The sequence below is a fragment of the Oncorhynchus mykiss genome, chromosome 19 (genome assembly GCF_013265735.2).
Source record: "Oncorhynchus mykiss isolate Arlee chromosome 19, USDA_OmykA_1.1, whole genome shotgun sequence".
In the NCBI taxonomy this organism is placed as follows: domain Eukaryota; kingdom Metazoa; phylum Chordata; class Actinopteri; order Salmoniformes; family Salmonidae; genus Oncorhynchus; species Oncorhynchus mykiss.
This window is the reverse complement of record NC_048583.1, coordinates 65272397-65292503: the sequence shown is the minus strand read 5'-3', so window position 1 is coordinate 65292503 and position 20107 is coordinate 65272397. Positions and strand designations below refer to the sequence as shown.

The following is a 20107-nucleotide window of genomic DNA, read 5'->3' as shown; positions in this document are numbered from 1 at the left end:
TCCTGGAGGTTAGGCATGGGATGGGAATCCGGATGTTTTTAATTCAGACCTCGGTAGTCAACACAGAATCAACCAGCTGTATTGATGATAGGCGATAAGCCTTCTTCCTGATTGGCTGTTCATCTGTGTTAAGGATGGTGTGGGTCACCACCTGTCTACACATACCTTTGGCCATTGGTGCAGGACATTATGCTTCCTTGGTGGATGTGTCCACAGCAGCCTTGATGTCCCTCAGATGGCCACTGAGGAGCGCTGTGCCTGTCCATCAGATGGTCACTGGGGGGCACTGCAAGATACAGCCATACCGCTGACAATGCTTCACAGCTGGGCTCTTCCGATCTGACATTTCCCTGGAGAAAAGGATGGTACTCCTGCCATCCGTCATGTTGCACGCCTGTCTGGAAGTTGAGCCAGACCCAGCAAGGTAAGGAAGGCCAGACCCAGCACGGCAGGGAAGGCCAGGTGTAACTTGTGTATCACTAAGTGGAGAGCAGCTTGGCATGTCCACAGGACGTATGGCTTTGTCCATCTGCTAAGACAAATACTTGCTCAGAACATGGAGTTGGAGATTGTGATTCCTGCAACACAGTGAATGGACACCTTGGGTTTTCCTTGGTTACTCATGTGTTCAGGGCACTGTATTCAGATGGACTGTGGATCAAGTTCCATTGCCTCCATCTGGTGGCCGCTTCTCCTGGTCCTTGCTGGACCTCTGGCTTTAACTGCTCTCTGCCTGAGACGACATTCACCCAGTTCAAGTGGGTGGTCTGGCCTGCCTGAGACGGCATTCACCCAGTTCTAGTGGGTGGTCTGGCCTGCCTGAGACGGCATTCACGCAGTTCTAGTGGGTGGTCTGGCCTGCCTGAGACGGCATTCACCCAGTTCTAGTGGGTGGTCTGGCCTGCCTGAGACGGCATTTACCCAGTTCTAGTGGGTGGTCTGGCCTGCCTGACAAGTCAGCTTATATGAGGGTCCCAAGCCGCACCAGCTCATCAACTGTGTGGGCTGCCCTTCTGAGACTGCTGGACTATTTCGGGTTACAATTTCCAAGTATGAGATTGACCATTTCCTTTTTCAGCGGGACCAGGCTTCCAGAACGTACACAGAACTCTGCACTGGCAAGCAAAGTCTTGGATGCTCTCTTTTTGGCCTTGAAGCCTCTTCGCCCTGTCCCCTCAGTCTTCAGAGAGAAATGACCAGAGGAATGCAGTCTTGAATTTGCCCCAGGTATTAACCTGCGACCTTTCAACTCGCCACCAGTCTATGGCTGTGACCTATGGCAGCTCACACACACACCAAATAAAATTTTATTAGACATGATGTAATTAGACATGAGAGGTCTGAACTGAAATGTATATTTCGTACATGTCAGTGTGATATTACACCACTAATTAAACACCACAAACAAAATACATCTAAAAGTATAATCTGAAAGATCATTTTAATGATTCATGGAATGTGTCTGTAACCAAAAGATTTGAAACACAGAAACAAGTCAAGCAATGACATTATGCCATTCAGATCAAAGCAGGTAAAGTCAGGTCAACAGATAGCAAATTAAAGTGTTCAGAAAACCTATTTTGCAGGCAGCCATGGTAGAACAGGAGACCGAGGTTAAACTGCTAAACATTGCCATCTGGTGGACAATAGCAGTACTGAAATGACAGTGTCAACAGAAAAATGAAAAACAAGACACACCTGGTCTAAAATCACTGTGTATTATGGCTTTCAGCTAGTTTAGTGGTGTTCCCATCGCCCACCCAGCTCTACCTTCGGCGTCTTCTCTTGATTATACATTAATACACTCCTTTAAGTCGCAAAATAAAGTCTTTACAATAAAAAGTGGTGCCACTTTGATGTGAAAACGGACACTATAAACACCAAACACAATTTAACAACGCTCCTCTCATACTCTTCAACACGTTGAAGTAATGACAAACAGAAGGAGACCATTCCTGATAACACTACATCAAGGAAACCTGTTGATTCAACCATATTTGTTTCCATCCAATCTTTTCACGAGTGTAAAGTACACGTCTTTTCTAAAAAAACAAAAACAAACACAGGTCTGATGCTAACAAACATTTTTCGGTAAACTTTCCAAATGTCGACGAAACATGAAACCAGCCAGAATTTATGAAGCAAATATTGATATAATAACCATAATTTCTAAGTTAACTTGGGAGTCACAGTTGTGTGGTCCTCCCACTACGACTCAATGGGAACCCGTACAGTTTATGAAAGTAATAACATACGTTATGAACTCCAGGGTGGTGAAAGTCCACGGTGATGAGCTTGATGCTTCTTTCCAATAAATATTGAGGGTCTTAATCTGCTGACATGAAGATCTATGCTTAACTGCTGTTTGACAAATACAATGATTCTCTTTTGTCCATAATAATAACACATCTCATGTAGGCTATAGGTCTATAGGTGCGCTCCAGCCAGCGGCCCTGTATCTGCACACTGCCAGCTGTTGGCTAGGCTATAGGTCTATAGGTGCGCTCCAGCCAGCGGCCCTGTATCTGCACACTGCCAGCTGTTAGCTAGGCTATAGGTCTATAGGTGCGCTCCAGCCAGCGGCCCTGTATCTGCACACTGCCAGCTGTTGGCTAGGCTATAGGTCTATAGGTGCGTTCCACCCAGCGGCCCTGTATCTGCACACTGCCAGCTGTTAGCTAGGCTATAGGTCTATAGGTGCGCTCCAGCCAGCGGCCCTGTATCTGCACACTGCCAGCTGTTGGCTAGGCTATAGGTCTATAGTTGCGCTCCAGCCAGCGGCCCTGTATCTGCACACTGCCAGCTGTTAGCTAGGCTATAGGTCTATAGGTGCGCTCCATCCAGCGGCCCTGTATCTGCACACTGCCAGCTGTTGGCTAGGCTATAGGTCTATAGTTGCGCTCCAGCCAGCGGCCCTGTATCTGCACACTGCCAGCTGTTAGCTAGGCTATAGGTCTATAGGTGCGCTCCATCCAGCGGCCCTGTATCTGCACACTGCCAGCTGTTGGCTAGAACGTATCAATACCAGAGGGGGTACACGCTTTATAACCAAAACTTTTATGAAAAAAAAAACTCCCGTCAAATCGCAAAAAAGTTTTTTGTGTTCACTATGTAATCACGCACAGCCAGTTATCTACAACTAGTCAATTTGATGGAAACACAGCCCGTTATCTACAACTAGTCAATTTGATGGAAACACAGCCCGTTATCTACAACTAGTCAATTTGATGGAAACACAGCCCGTTATCTACAACTAGTCAATTTGATGGAAACACAGCCCGTTATCTACAACTAGTCAATTTGATGGAAACACATCTCCGGTAGGAAAATGCGTGTTTTGTTTTTGTCACCAACTGGATGGAAATCTAGCTTGTGGAAAAAAAATAATAAGAAAAACAAACTTCTCCATCTTCCATAATGAATCTACATAACTCCCTGTGTGGCCCTGATGAGGACTTATGTCATGTCGTTTGACAATAACATCCATACAGGCAACAGGCAATCACTATATCAAGCCTTTCTCCAATATAAAGTGAATGAGAACATAGCAGTCCAGGGAACATGTCAGTCCAGGGAACATGTCAGTCCAGGGAACATGTCAGTACAGGGAACATGTCAGTACAGGGAACATGTCAGTACAGGGAACATGTCAGTCCAGTGAACATGTCAGTCCAGGGAACATGTCAGTAGAAGCTGTGATTCTGTCCCAGCGGTCCATTCCAAAAAACAGGATTAGCAAATTAGCTAGCTAACTTTGAAAAACAACAGCGACATATTTAACTACATTTTCTAGTTGATAAAAAAAAATATATATATTTGTTTATTGGTTGAGTCAATTATAGCTTAACGAATTTTACGTCTACTTATATAACTTTTTAATAAAAATAAAAAAATCATTTTTGAAAGGTAAGCCTGGGAGGGGAGACCTCATTGATCCAGCTTCCAGGACCAGGTTATTGGTGTATGGTTGTCTGCTGTTCACTTGTTGACCTTGTCCCTGTCGATGCCCTTGTGTTGTGGCACGTGTCTGAAGATGCAGGTATTGTGTCGGACACAGCCTGTGGTTCTCCAGAAGTAACACTCCTGACTCTTCTCTCTGTAACACACGGACAAGAGCTTTCAGAATACACAGACTGAAACGTTACCTAGAGACAGCTGCCGATGTAAAAAAGGCTTTATAAATAAACATTGGGTTTTCAGAAACTCAGGCGGGGGGGGGGGGGGGGGGGGGTCCGTTAGAATAGTAAAACACACAAGGTGCAATTTTGAAATGTCGTTGTGCATCAGCAGTTCCTCTTGTTATGTCAGTCACTGACAATCAGTCAATTAGCCATGTCAGCTAACATGGTTTCAGATTGGTAAATTAGCCTAGCCGGCTATCTAAGCATGGTCGAACTACCGACCGGAGGGCCCTCATTGATTTTGATAGTCACATCACTAAAAACTGCAAACATTTCCTCTAAAGTCAAAATGTATAGAACTGCATGACATTTGGTAAAATGCTGAATCTTCTCTCCACCCCATGGTAAAATGCTGAATCTTCTCTCCACCCCATGGTAAAATGCTGAATCTTCTCTCCACCCCATGGTAAAATGCTGAATCTTCTCTCCACACCATGGTAAAATGCTGAATCTTCTCTCCACCCCATGGTAAAATGCTGAATCTTCTCTCCACCCCATGGTAAAATGCTGAATCTTCTCTCCACCCCATGGTAAAATGCTGAATCTTCTCTCCACCCCATGGTAAAATGCTGAATCTTCTCTCCACCCCATGGTAAAATGCTGAATCTTCTCTCCACCCCATGGTAAAATGCTGAATCTTCTCTCCACCCCATGGTAAAATGCTGAATCTTCTCTCCACCCCATGGTAAAATGCTGAATCTTCTCTCCACCCCATGGTAAAATGCTGAATCTTCTCTACACCCCATGGTAAAATGCTGAATCTTCTCTCCACCCCATGGTAAAATGCTGAATCTTCTCTCCACCCCATGGTAAAATGCTGAATCTTCTCTCCACCCCATGGTAAAATGCTGAATCTTCTCTCCACCCCATGGTAAAATGCTGAATCTTCTCTCCACCCCATGGTAAAATGTGTAGAAATGAACTCTACAAATAAAATAATAATCTCTCCACTCCAAATGTGGTGGGGTCTGCACAACTGTGGCCCCTCATGATGAGTTCAGACTTTGTATGAGTCTCTCTATGTGAATCAGATTTCGGAGCTCTGACCGCGTCGGATGCCAATCACCCTCCCCCTCCCAGGTTGTCCTGGGGAATGTTGTCAGAAGTTTTCTCAGAAAAGCTCTCACTTGACATTTACGCGCCATGTCTGACCATTATTGCAGAGAGATTACTCTCCGGGGAAGAAGCTGAGGCGTCAGAACTGGGACTGCTGCTAGGCCTCCACAATATAAATACAGTCACGACTTTCCTTCCTGGTTGAGGATCAAACAGAGAACCCCCCCCCCCCCACCAGAGAGGAAGGAGGGGGGGGTCTTATGACTAACGACCGGTCGTAAACTCTCTCTGGACCTGCGGAACAAAGGAATCTGATGTGTGTGTGTGTAGAGAAGAGAACGCGGCGCCAAAACTCCAACATCCAAAAGTGGATAATGAAACAATATTTCTAACATAAAGAATGTGGGAAATGGTTGGTGGGGATGGAAACAATAATTATGTCATATCATTTAGCATGCTGTGATGTCATAACATCGAAATGTTGTAAAACTTATATGATTAAATATGAAACTACGCTAAAAGAATGTGAATTTAGCCTTCTAGAATGAGATAATTGTTATCATATACAGTTTTACCCTGTCAGTAACCACACCCACGTGAACACAGACATTCTGCCAAAAGGATGGAACGCCCCCTTTTTAAAGAGTGCATAAAAGGACTGCTAACGATATTTACACCAGGACCGTGTGGAGCAGTGGCTACATATTGAAATGGTTTAAAACTACCAGAACAGAAAATGGTAAGACTCAAAACTCTTGAGTGAAGAAGATAGACTACATCGGAACATTCTGTCTGCAGCTGTCTAAGTACTTTAGTCTAGTAAACTCGGCTGAGAACCACCGAGTGCGTACCACTGACGAATCCAGTCTAACGAACTCAAGAGACAAAGAAGCCTACTACAACTGAGGATATTGTGAACTCTAGTGGGCAACCAGAGACTTATGTCGACCTACTCTCCAGAGACGGACAAGTGGTTTCAACAGAGAGATGACAACGGCAAAGAAGTGTAAATATATGTGGCATTTCTTTTCGAATGAGCGGTCGTTCATGTGCAAACTATTAATTTTTCATGAGCATAGCTTCCACATGTATGTACCAGCCCACTTTGTCTCTCCCTCTCTCTTTATCTTACCATTGTGTAACAAGCCATCATATCGGGTTAGTCCACTAGGGACTTTTCATTGCATTATGTTAGTAATCAATTCAACGTGTGTGTTTATGTATTTAAGCCAATTTGTGTATCGCTGAATCATCATTTAGACTAGGGTTCGTGCAGATATCCAATAATTTTGCCACGTTCAGAATGAGACTGATATGAGGTAATATTGATTAATAGATGACTGGTATGATAATGATATATTCTGATATATTCTTGGAGTTCATTCGGGAAACGGTAACTCATTAAACAAACTTTATCCGTGGTGCCCCAAGTTACTAATGAGTTAATTGTTACATGATTCATTTAATCCCGTAATAACTAAACATAGTTAGTTGATGTGATAAAATAGCCGTCATCACATGAATGATAGACACGTCACGACAACAAGAGGCTGGGTGTGTGTTTTCTACTCACGGTGCGTTGGTGAGGGTGAAAGCTAATTGGGACAAGCCCAGTTTCTTCTGCATCACTCTATCGGGGTGACGGACAGCCAGCATCACTCCGTTCAACATCTCACCCTGACAGACAAGACACAGAGACAGACTTTAAACAGCTGGAGACTCAGTGCAGGCTGATAGAACCAAGTTCTATCTCTGAAAATCTAGTGTTGACAGGCTGATATATGACAGAGAACAATATATATATTAGAGGTCGACCGATTAATCAGAATGGCCGATTTCAAGTTTTCATAACAAATCGGAAATCGGCATTTTTGGGCGCCGATTAATTTTTGTTATACCTTTATTTAACTAGGCAAGTCAGTTAAGAACACATTCTTATTTTCAATGACGGCCTAGGAACGGTGGGTTAACTGCCTTGTTCAGGGGCCGAACGACAGATTTTCACCTTGTCGGCTCGGAGGATCCAATCTTGCAACCTTACAGTTAACTAAGCCAACGCAATAATGACCTGCCTCTCATTGCACTCCGAGGAGCCTGCCTGTTACGCGAATGCAGTAGAAGCCAAGGTAAGTTGCTAGCTAGCATTAAACTTATCTTATAAAAAACAATCAATCATAAATCACTAGTTATAACTACACAGGGTTGATGATATTACTCGTTTATCTAGCGTGTCCTGCGTTGCATATAATCGATGCAACGCTGGGGGATGATTTAACAAAAGCGCATTTGCGAAAAAAGCACAATCGTTGGACGACTGTACCTAACCATAAACCTCAATGCCTTTCTTAAAATCAATACACAGAAGTATATCTTTTTAAACCTGCATATTTAGCTAAAAGAAATCCAGGTTAGCAGGCAATATTAACCAGGTGAATGTGTCATTTCTCTTGCGTTCATTACATGCAGAGTCAGTGTATATGCAACAGTTTGGGCTGCCTAACTTGCCAGAATTGTACGTAATTATGACAACATTGAAGGTTGTACAATGTAAAAGGAATATTTAGACTGATGGATGCCACCCGTTAGATAAAATACGGAACGGTTCCGTATTTCACTGAAAGAATAAACGTCTTGTTTTCGAGATGATAGTTTCCGGATTCAACCATATTAATGACCTAAGGCTCGTATTTCTGTGTGTTATTATGTTATAATTAAGTCTATAATTTGATAGAGCAGTCTGACTGAGCGGTGGTAGGCAGCAGCAGGCTCGTAAGCATTCATTCAAACAGCACTTTTGTGCATTTTGCCAGCAGCTCTTCGCAAGCCCAGCGCTGTTTATGACTTCAAGCCTATCAGCCTAATGGCTGGTGTAACCAATGTGAAATGGCTAGCTAGTTAGCTGGGTGTGCGCTAATAGAGTTTCAAACGTCACTCGCTCTGAGACTTGGAGTAGTTATTCCCCTTGCTCTGCAAGGGCCGCGGCTTTTGTGGAGCGATGGGTAACGCTGCTTCGAGTGTGGCTGTTGTCGATGTGTTCCTGGTTCGAGACCAGGTAGGGGCGAGGAGGTGGACGGAAGCTATACTGTTACACTGGCAATACTATAGTGCCTATAAGAACATCCAATAGTCAAAGGTTTATGAAATACAAATGGTAGAGAGAGAAATAGTCCTATAATTCCTATAACTACAACCTAAAACTTCTTACCTTGGAATATTGAAGTCACATGTTAAAAAGGAACAACCAACTTTCATATGTTCTCATGTTCTGAGCAAGGAACTGAAACGTTAGCTTTTTTACATGGCACATATTGCACTTTTACTTCTCCAAGACTTTGTTTTTGCATTATTTAAACCAAATTGAACATGTTTCATTATTTATTTGAGGCTAAATAGATTTTTATTGATGTATCATATTAAGTTAAAATAAGTGTTCATTCAGTATTGGTGTAATTGTCATTATTACAAATAAATATATATATTTTTTTTAAAGAAACATCGGACGATTAATCAGTATCGGCTTTTTTGATCCTCCAATAATCGGTATCGGCGTTGAAAAATCATATTCGGTCGACCTCTAGTATATATATGACAGACCGATAGTAACAGACACTGGCAGACGTACAGCGGCAACAGACCGTAAAAGGAGTCCAGCCATAGGCAGACAGTAACAGACAGCAACAGACAGTAACCGACAGCAACAGGCAGTAGCAGGCAGCAATAGGCAGCAACAGGCGTACAGCAATAGACAGTAGCAGGCAGCAACAGACAGTAGCAACAGGCAGAAAAAGGCATCTTTGAGCAGTCTCAGATGTCCTGATATTTTCTAACAGGTTTGATTTTATCAGCATAAAATCTGCAAAGATCTTGAAGGTGGAGCTGAGCAGCGACACATTTTGAGAACGATGAACAGCAATAGCCAGAGAAAAATCCAGTATCATCGTTTAGTGGGTGACCCAGTCTCTACCACATCGTTTAGTGGGTGACCAAGTCTCCACCACATCGTTTAGTGGGTGACCCAGTCTCTACCACATCGTTTAGTGGGTGACCCAGTCTCATCGTTTGGTGGGTGACCCAGTCTCATCGTTTGGTGGGTGACCCAGTCTCCACCACATCCTTTAGTGGGTGACCCAGTCTCATCGTTTGGTGGGTGACCCAGTCTCCACCACATCGTTTAGTGGGTGACCCAGTCTCCACCACATCGTTTAGTGGGTGACCCAGTCTCCACCACATCGTTTAGTGGGTGACCCAGTCTCCACCACATCGTTTAGTGGGTGACCCAGTCTCCACCACATCGTTTAGTGGGTGACCCAGTCTCCACCACATCGTTTAGTGGGTGACCCAGTCTCCACCACATCGTTTAGTGGGTGACCCAGTCTCCACCACATCGTTTAGTGGGTGACCCAGTCTCCACCACATCGTTTAGTGGGTGACCCAGTCTCTACTACATTGTTTATTGGGTGACCCAGTCTCCACCACATCGTTTACTGGGTGACCCAGTCTCCACCACATCGTTTAGTGGGTGACCCAGTCTCTACCAAATCGTTTAGTGGGTGACCCAGTCTCCACCACATCGTTTAGTGGGTGACCCAGTCTCATCGTTTAGTGGGTGAACCAGTCTCATCGTTTAGTGGGTGAACCAGTCTCATCGTTTTGTGGGTGACCCAGTCTCCACCACATCGTTTAGTGGGTGACCCAGTCTCCACCACATCGTTTAGTGGGTGACCCAGTCTCTACTACATCGTTTAGTGGGTGACCCAGTCTCCACCACATCATTTAGTGGGTGACCCAGTCTCCACCACATCGTTTAGTGGGTGACCCAGTCTCTACCACATCGTTTAGTGGGTGACCCAGTCTCCACCACATCGTTTAGTGGGTGACCCAGTCTCATCGTTTAGTGGGTGAACCAGTCTCATCGTTTAGTGGGTGAACCAGTCTCATCGTTTTGTGGGTGACCCAGTCTCCACCACATCGTTTAGTGGGTGACCCAGTCTCCACCACATCGTTTAGTGGGTGACCCAGTCTCTACTACATCGTTTAGTGGGTGACCCAGTCTCATCGTTTAGTGGGTGAACCAGTCTCATCGTTTAGTGGGTGACCCAGTCTCATCGTTTAGTGGGTGACCCAGTCTCTACCACATCGTTTAGTGGGTAACCCAGTCTCATCGTTTAGTGGGTGACCCAGTCTCCACCACATCGTTTAGTGGGTGACCCAGTCTCCACCACATCGTTTAGTGGGTGACCCAGTCTCATCGTTTAGTGGGTGACCCAGTCTCCACCACATCGTTTAGTGGGTGACCCAGTCTCCACCACATCGTTTAGTGGGTGACCCAGTCTCCACCACATCGTTTAGTGGGTGACCCAGTCTCCACCACATCGTTTAGTGGGTGAACCAGTCTCTACCACATCGTTTAGTGGGTGACCCAGTCTCCACCACATCGTTTAGTGGGAAACCCAGTCTCTACCACATTGTTTAGTGGGTGACCCAGTCTCTACCACATCGTTTATTAGGGTGTGACCCAGTCTCCACCACATCGTTTAGTGGGTGACCCAGTCTCTACCACATCGTTTACTGGGTGACCCAGTCTCCACCACATCGTTTAGTGGGTGACCCAGTCTCCACCACATCGTTTACTGGGTGACCCAGTCTCCACCACATCGTTTACTGGGTGACCCAGTCTCCACCACATCGTTTACTGGGTGACCCAGTCTCCACCACATCGTTTAGTGGGTGACCCAGTCTCCACCACATCGTTTAGTGGGTGACCCAGTATCATCGTTTAGTGGGTGACCCAGTCTCTACCACATCGTTTAGTGGGTGACCAGTCTCTACCACATCGTTTAGTGGGTGACCCAGTCTCTACCACATCGTTTAGTGGGTGACCCTGTTATTACGATTTTAAAAGTGGTGTAGTGTACAGACAGAGAGGAACAGTCAGAGAGGAACAGTCAGAGAGGTACAGGCAGAGAGGTAGAGGCAGAGAGGTACAGGCAGAGACTTACATTTAGAGTCCTGATGGCTCTTTCACAGTGGTCCATGTTGGTGTAGTTGATAAATGCACAGTTGGAAGAGCGCAAGATTTTGATACTGTGGATCGTCCCAGCACTGACAGAGAGACAATACAACCCATTAACAGTCTTCTAGTCATCGTACTGTCTTATGTTACAGTATATATATATATATATATATATATATATATATATATATATATATATATATATATATATATATATATATATATATATATATATATATATATATATAGAATCCAGGGCCAAGACGTGTTGCCTCAGCTGAACAGGGTGGTTATGTGCTGCTAGAGAAGGGGAAGGAGGTGGAAGAAAGAGGAACAGGAGAAGAACAGGAGAGGAGGTGGAGACAGGACAGGACAGGAGGTGGAGACAGGAGAGGACAGGAGGTGGAGACAGGAGAGGAGGAGGAGACAGGAGAGGAGGAGGAGACAGGACAGGTGGTGGAGACAGGACAGGTGGTGGAGACAGGACAGGTGGTGGAGACAGGACAGGTGGTGGAGACAGGACAGGTGGTGGAGACAGGACAGGTGGTGGAGACAGGACAGGTGGTGGAGACAGGAGAGGACAGGAGGAGGAGACAGGAGAGGACAGGAGGAGACAGGAGAGGGGGTGGAGACAGGAGAGGGGGTGGAGACAGGAGAGGAGGAGGATGTTCCTACCTGCTGAAGAGGCTGTGTAGCATTGGTTGTGTTGTGTTGGGCCCCAAACAGCCAACATATACAGGAAACAGACTGCTGTGGAGAGAGAAACATCTTCAGTGGCAGGAAGTCCAATGAAAAGTAATTCCAACAGTACCCAGCTATCAGACTCAAAGCTACAAATCAACAGTACCCAGCTATCAGACTCAAAGCTACAAATCAACAGTACCCAGCTAGCAGACTCAAAGCTACAAATCAACAGTACCCAGCTATCAGACTCAATGCTACAAACCAACAGTACCCAGCTATCAGACTCAATGCTACAAACCAACAGTACCCAGCTATCAGACTCAAAGCTACAAATCAACAGTACCCAGCTATCAGACTCAATTCTACAAAACAACAGTACACATTATATTGACAACAGTGTGCTATAACAGACAGCCCTAGACTCTTACTGTATGATAGCCATGCTAGGGCTCGCCAGCATAACCATTCAAACAGGGCTCGCCAGCGTAACCATTCAAACAGGGCTCGCCAGCGTAACCATTCAAACAGGGCTCGCCAGAGTAACCATTCAAACAGGGCTCGCCAGAGTAACCATTCAAACAGGGCTCGCCAGCGTAACCATTCAAACAGGGCTCGCCAGAGTAACGATTCAAACAGGGCTCGCCAGCGTAACCATTCAAACAGGGCTCGCCAGCGTAACCATTCAAACAGGGCTCGCCAGCGTAACCATTCAAACAGGGCTCGACAGAGTAACGATTCAAACGGGGCTCGCCAGCGTAACGATTCAAACGGGGCTCGCCAGCGTAACCATTCAAACAGGGCTCGCCAGCGTAACCATTCAAACGGGGCTCGACAGAGTAACGATTCAAACGGGGCTCGCCAGCGTAACGATTCAAACGGGGCTCGCCAGCGTAACCATTCAAACGGGGCTCGCCAGCGTAACCATTCAAACGGGGCTCGCCAGCGTAACCATTCAAACGGGGCTCGCCAGCGTAACCATTCAAACGGGGCTCGCCAGAGTAACCATTCAAACGGGGCTCGCCAGCGTAACCATTCAAACGGGGCTCGCCAGAGTAACCATTCAAACAGGGCTCGCCAGCGTAACCATTCAAACGGGGCTCGCCAGAGTAACCATTCAAACGGGGCTCGCGAGAGTAACCATTCAAACAGGGCTCGCCAGAGTAACCATTCAAACAGGGCTCGCCAGCGTAACCATTCAAACAGGGCTCGCCAGCGTAACCATTCAAACAGGGCTCGCCAGCGTAACCATTCAAACAGGGCTCGACAGAGTAACGATTCAAACGGGGCTCGCCAGCGTAACGATTCAAACGGGGCTCGCCAGCGTAACCATTCAAACAGGGCTCGCCAGCGTAACCATTCAAACAGGGCTCGACAGAGTAACGATTCAAACGGGGCTCGCCAGCGTAACGATTCAAACGGGGCTCGCCAGCGTAACCATTCAAACGGGGCTCGCCAGCGTAACCATTCAAACGGGGCTCGCCAGCGTAACCATTCAAACGGGGCTCGCCAGCGTAACCATTCAAACGGGGCTCGCCAGCGTAACCATTCAAACGGGGCTCGCCAGCGTAACCATTCAAACGGGGCTCGCCAGAGTAACCATTCAAACGGGGCTCGCCAGCGTAACCATTCAAACGGGGCTCGCCAGAGTAACCATTCAAACAGGGCTCGCGAGAGTAACCATTCAAACAGGGCTCGCCAGAGTAACCATTCAAACGGGGCTCGCGAGAGTAACCATTCAAACAGGGCTCGCCAGAGTAACCATTCAAACAGGGCTCGCCAGAGTAACCATTCAAACGGGGCTCGCCAGAGTAACCATTCAAACAGGGCTCACCAGAGTAACCATTCAAACAGGGCTCGCCAGCGTAACCATTCAAACAGGGCTCGCCAGCGTAACCATTCAAACGGGGCTCGCCAGAGTAACCATTCAAACGGGGCTCGCCAGAGTAACCATTCAAACAGGGCTCACCAGAGTAACCATTCAAACAGGGCTCGCCAGAGTAACCATTCAAACAGGGCTCGCCAGAGTAACCATTCAAACAGTGCTGTTCAAGGTCACGTCTCCAGAGCGACACACAGAAGTAACCTGGGCCAACGCCCTGCTCAAGGTCACGTCGACAGATCTCCCACCAACCCTCCCAAGATACCCCCCACATTTCCCCAAGAGTTGCCCCTCTTGGGTCTATTGATTCTGTATCCTCACAACAAAATCTGCAGAGCTTCGATGATTTTATGCCCCAAATATTCAACATTTTGTTGGTGGCAAGAATTCTATATAATAATCTTAGCTGAAAAGCACAAAACTCCCCGAATGACAACTCCACCATTCCAATTTACAATCATTTAATATCAAAATACCATTTTCAAACATCTTTCCCATAAACACAGGTATTTTATCAACCAGCACATTGAGTTCAGCCATAATATTTGTTCTCTCTTTTCAGGGGGATGAAATTCTAATTGTAACCAGCTCTGCAATGCTGGTAATAAAAAGAGATACTTTGAAAAAGGTTTCATTTTCAATTAATCTAAAATGAGACATGGCAATCTGCACAAAGGCAAAAAGGCTATTTTTAAACAATGGACGAGCTTTTCTTAGTAATCTACACGCTTTATTTTGTCTGCTTCAGCGTCCCAGATAAAGCGAAAAATATTTTTTGCTCATATGATTAGAAAAACAAATCATCAGCTCCATAAGTAAGTGAGAAAACTGAGATATGACTGAGGAGTTAATCAGAACCCATTTTTCCATAAATAGACAGGCATTTACCTCTCCATGGTTGCAGGATCTTGTCTATTTTCAGAAGATGATGTTTACGATGTTCTATTATTTCTAGTAGTTGTCGTGCTATGCATGTCGCTAGTATTTTTGCAACACAACATTGAAGTGTAAGGTGCCTCCAGTTTTTTAGATAGGCCGGGTCTTTATATTTGCCATCTGGGTCTTGTTATAATATTAGAGAAAATTCAGACCTTCCTGCTGAGTACCTGACAGACTACCATTTCTATAGTAGTTGTAATAGTTGTAATAATCAAACAATGGAGCTTTTAGTATATCAATATAGTATATCAATATACCTCTAGGTATGACCTTCATGTCTTAAAGTAATGGACTGTCATTTCTCTTTGTTTATTTCAGCTGTTCTTACCATAATACAGACTTGGTATTTTACCAAATGGGACTATCTTCTGTATACCACCTCTACCTTGTCACAACACAACTGATTGGCTCAAACGCATTAACCTCTCTAGGGTAGGGGGCAGCATTCGGAATTTTGGATGAAAAGCATGCCCAAAATACACGGCCTGCTACTCGGGCCCAGAAGATATGATATGCATATAACTGGTAGATTTGGATAGGAAACACTCTAAAGTTTCCAAAACTGTTAAAATAGTGTCTGTGAGTATAACAGAACTGATTTAGCAGGCGAAAACCTGAGAGAAATCCATTCAGGAAGTAGTTTTTTTTTTTTTTTGTAGTTTTCTATTCAATGCCATTACAGTATCAATTGACTTAGGACTCCATTTGCAGTTCCTATGCCTTCCACTAGATGTCAACAGTCTTTAGAAATCGTTTCAGGCTTGTATTCTTATAAATGAGGGAGTAAGACCAGTCTGAACGAGTGGACCCTAACATGTCGAAGAGCTTTTTCAGGCGCATGTTCATTTCTTGTTTACCTTTTATATTGACGACGTTATTGTCCGGTTGAAATATTATAGATCATGTAGGCTAAAGAAAACAACCTGAGGATTGAATATAAACATCGTTAGACATGTTTCCATGAACTTTACGGATACAATTTGGATTTTTTGTCTGATTGTTTTGACTGAGTTTGAGCCTGTGGATTAACAAAAGGTTTTTGGATATAAAGAGACTTCATCGATCAAAAGGAACATTTATTGAGTAAATGAATGTCTTCTGATTGCAACCATATGAAGATCATCAAAGGTAAGGGATTAATTTTATCTCTATTTCTGAGGTTTTGTAACGCTTCTGCTTGGCTGGTTACTGTTTGTAATAATTTGTCAACTGGGCTATGTTCTGGGCTAGGTATGCTTTCTCCGAAAAGCATTTTATAAATATGACACTGTGGTTGGTTTAACAAGAAGTTCATCTTTAAACCTATGTAAAACATGTTTTGTTTTCTGTAATTGAATTTGTCGCTCTGCAACCTCACTGGATGTTGGCCAGATGGGACGCTAGCTAGCGTCCTACGTACCCGAGAGAGGTTAAGGGAAAAAAATCCACAAATTAACAAGGCATACCTGATAATTGAAATGCATTCCAGGTGACTACCTCGTGAAGCTGGTTGAGAGAATGCCAAGAGTGTGTAAAGTTGTCATCAAGGTAAACGGTGGCTACTTTGAAAAATATATTTTGATTAATTTAACACTTTTTTGGTTACTACATGATTCCATATGTGTTCTTTCATAGTTTTGATGTCTTCACTATTATTCTATAATTTAGGAAATAGTAAAAAAATAAAGAAAAGCCCTTGAATGAGTAGGTGTTCTAGAACCCTTGAATGAGTAGGTGTTCTAGAACCCTTGAATGAGTAGGTGTTCTAGAACCCTTGAATGAGTAGGTGTTCTAAAACTTTTGACTGGTACTGTATCTCACCTTGTGCTCCCTCCCGGTGCAACGTGGTGTACAGGGCCTGGGGTAGTGGATCTGGGTTCAGGGCCTGGGGTAGTGGATCTGGGTTTAGGTCTGGTTTGGAGGAGAGGTTTAGGCCTGGGTCCCACTCCCTCCCACGTCGCACTGTCCTCTGCTGAGGTGGCAGCCGCAGGAAAGTCATTACTACCATATTCATCTACGGGGAGACACACACAGAGAGAGAGACAGAAGTCATAACACCACATATTCAAAACGTCTTTATGAATTGGAGGATATTAACAGTAGCCTGAGTCACAGATCTGTTTGTGCCGTTGTGACAACGCATTGTCACTTGGCATATTGGCAAGACAGCACAAACTGATGTGGGACTCAGGCTACTGTCAAGTCTAGTTGTTTACCTTCAATACCAGACAGGACATTAACCGCCTTCTCAAAGTCTCCATGGACAATCAGCGCATTAGAGCTCTGCTCACGAGTAAATCCCATTTCCTAGGATAAAAAAAACCCATCACACATTCAATCAGCACGTTAGAGAGAGAGATGTTATAACACTGATGCGTTGGGCAGACCGCACCACCCTTTGGAGAGGCCTGTGGTTGTGGGCAGTGCAGTCATTCATTAGTCAACTAAGTAGGTACACAAGCGTGGACACACACACACACACACCTATGCAGGTGGAAAGAGAGAGACCGAGATATTCTATCTTACTTAATGACACCCTATGGTAGGTAATGGAAGAGATGCTGCACTACAGAAAGCATTATAAAATATCCTATAGCCTGAACATGTGGCAGGTAGACTAGTGGTGAAAGTGTGGGGTCAATAACCGAAAGGTTGCTGGATCGAATCTCCGAGATGGCAAGGTAAAAAAATCTGTCGTTCTGCACAAGGCAGTTAACCCACTGTTCCCCTGAACAAGACAGTTAACCCCCTATTTTACTTTTAGGTTGTGTGTATATTGTTGTGAATTATTAGACACTACTACACTGTTGAAGCTAGAAACACATTTCTCTACACTTGCAATAACATCTGCACGTGACAAATAAAATGTGATTTTATTGCAGACAAAAAATTAGCTGCTGGCTTTGGCCCCAAATTCATTGCGTGGATAAAGATTATTTATTTTTCCCCCATGGCTTCGATACGGACTAATAACTTGTCCTCTGACTATTTTCCCTTGCACCGCGGATCCAGACAGGGTTGCCCACTCTCCCCCTTGTTGTTTGCTTTGGCAATCGAGCCTCTCGCCATTGCACTACGCTCTAATGATGCCATTCAAGGCATAATCAGGGCGGGCTGGGAGCAGAGAGTCTCGCTATATGCTGACGACGACCTTTTGTTTATCTCCAACCCCGATACCTCATTGCCACGTGCCCTATCTGTTCTTAAAAAGTTTGGATCAATCTCAGGGTACAAGCTGAATCTAGGCAAGAGTGAGCTTTTTCCGGTAAACAAGGCTGCTTTAAAGTGCTCTTTTACAAGTTCTCAGTTTAGGATTGTCCGGGATCAATTCACCGACTTGGGAGTAAAAGTGACAAGGAAATATTCAAATTCATTTCAGGAAAACTTTGTTGCTCTAGCAGACAGATTGAAACAATCTTTTACTTTTTGGAATTCGCTACCCCTTTCTCTTATCGGAAGGATTAATGTCATTAAAATGAATGTGTTGCCCAAATGTTTATATTTATTTCAATGTTTACCCATTTTTATTCCAAAATCTTTTTTTATTTCACTGGATCAAACATTCATGCATTTTATTTGGGATGGCAAGGTACCACGGATTGGTAGAAAACATTTACAGAAGCCTAAGTCATTGGGGGGGTTTAGCTCTACCAAATTTTCAGACATACTACTGGGCTGCAAATTCTGTACTGGCTGCAGACTGATCCTACTGGCCCTAGACCACTCTGGGCCCAGATGGAGTCTGAATCGTGTAAACCTGCAGCACTTTCCTCTGTGCTGTGCTCGTCTCTCCCAGTGTCCCTAGGCAAAAGCTTGTAAAGCAGTCTCTTAAAATTTGGAATCAGTTCCGTTTAGCCTTTAGCCTCCGAGGCTTTTCTCTATCAGGCCCAATCAATCAGAACATTTTATTTCCTCCATCTTTGAATGATGGGGCTTTTGGCATTTGGCACTCACTAGGCCTTTCCTCGCTAGCCCAATTATTCTTTGATGATACATTTGCCTCTTTTTCTCAGCTGCAGAAAAAGTTCAATCTCCCCCAATCCCACTTTTTCCGCTATCTCCAGACTAGAAACTTTGTCAGGGCTAAACCACCTGAATTTCCCAATAGGCCTGCGAATACAGCTATAGAGAGCATCTTGGAGCTGAACAAGCTTCCTAGGGGCGCAATTTCAGATGTATATGCAATCATTCATGACTTACAGAACCCTTCTTTGGTGCCTTTAAAGACTCGATGGGAAAAGGATTTGGGGGAGGAACTTGGGGAAGACGCCTGGGAATCTGTGCTGCACAGGGTGCATTCGTCCTCTTTTAGCACTAGACACAGCGTCATTCAATTCAAGGTGGTTCACCGTATCCACTGGTCGGGGGCCAAACTTGGAAGAATATTCTCTGATTTTGATCCTACCTGTGTCAGATGTAAGGTGGAACCAGCCACACTGTTGCATATGTTTTGGGGCTGTCATAAACTGTCAGGTTTCTGGGAATTAATATTTAAATGTTTCTCTGATATATATGACACTGTTATAGATACGTCTCCCCTTTACAGCCCCTTTTGGAGTACTGCCCATGGGTACCCCCCTATCAAGAATCCAGTCGGACACTGTTGCTTATACAACTATTTTAGCTAGACGGCGAATACTACAGAACTGGAAGATGGCAGCTCCCCCATCTTATAAATATTGGGTGAGGGATGTGTTGTGCTCTCTGAAACTAGAAAAAATTAAATTCAATTCACGTGGGAACCCCAAACTGTTTGATGAGGCTTGGGCTCCATTCCGGTCTTACTTTAAACAGTCCATCCTCTGATGGCATTCCAATTAATATTAAAATAAGTCTGTGACTTAAGGGTTGGAGGAGCTTCTCTCTGTGTTTTTGCTGGGGGGGGGCATTAAGGTCCATGTGCTTATTGATTGTGATCCGCAGATGCCTTGTTCATCTTGCCCAGGCAGAGACTGAAGTGTGAGCTTGTTTTTCCCAGTTATTTTTACATTTCGTTCACGCCTACATGAATAATAATATTATATATATATATATATATTTTTTAAAGCATTGTAAACTTTTTTGTTGTCCAGTGGATGGTCGGTCTGTGGCCATGACTCTCTGTGAGTGGTTGCATTTCTCCACCCTTATCCCTTGACTGCTTACAGGAACAATGGTGAGGTGTTTGCTCTGTCCCTGTACTATAGATTGCCCCTTTAACCTCTGTAGCCTTCTGCCTGGTGTGTTTAACTTGTCTAAAGTATGGTATCTTTAAAGCTATTTTTTTATTTGTATTTTTATTTGTATTTTTTTTCTAGTTGAGTATATTATTGATATTGCTTTGTCTTGTCTGTGTGTGTGTGTGTGTGTGTGTGTGTGTGTAACAGAGTTTTAAAA

General features: G+C 44.5%; 1 protein-coding gene across 1 annotated transcript in view; it reads right to left on the bottom strand.

The window, feature by feature from the left end:
- Positions 1-1412: 1412 nt before the first annotated feature.
- LOC110498315 (nuclear receptor corepressor 2) overlaps positions 1413-20107 on the bottom strand; it is a 41013-nt gene continuing 22318 nt past the window's right edge. Inside the window, exons 14-19 of the mRNA XM_036953841.1 lie at positions 16948-17038; positions 16553-16745; positions 11926-12000; positions 11237-11339; positions 6811-6914; positions 1413-4096 (exon numbers count right to left, since the gene is read on the bottom strand). Coding sequence (XP_036809736.1) covers positions 3979-4096; positions 6811-6914; positions 11237-11339; positions 11926-12000; positions 16553-16745; positions 16948-17038 — 684 coding nt within the window. The 3' untranslated portion in view covers positions 1413-3978. The remainder of the gene's footprint in view (positions 4097-6810; positions 6915-11236; positions 11340-11925; positions 12001-16552; positions 16746-16947; positions 17039-20107) is intronic.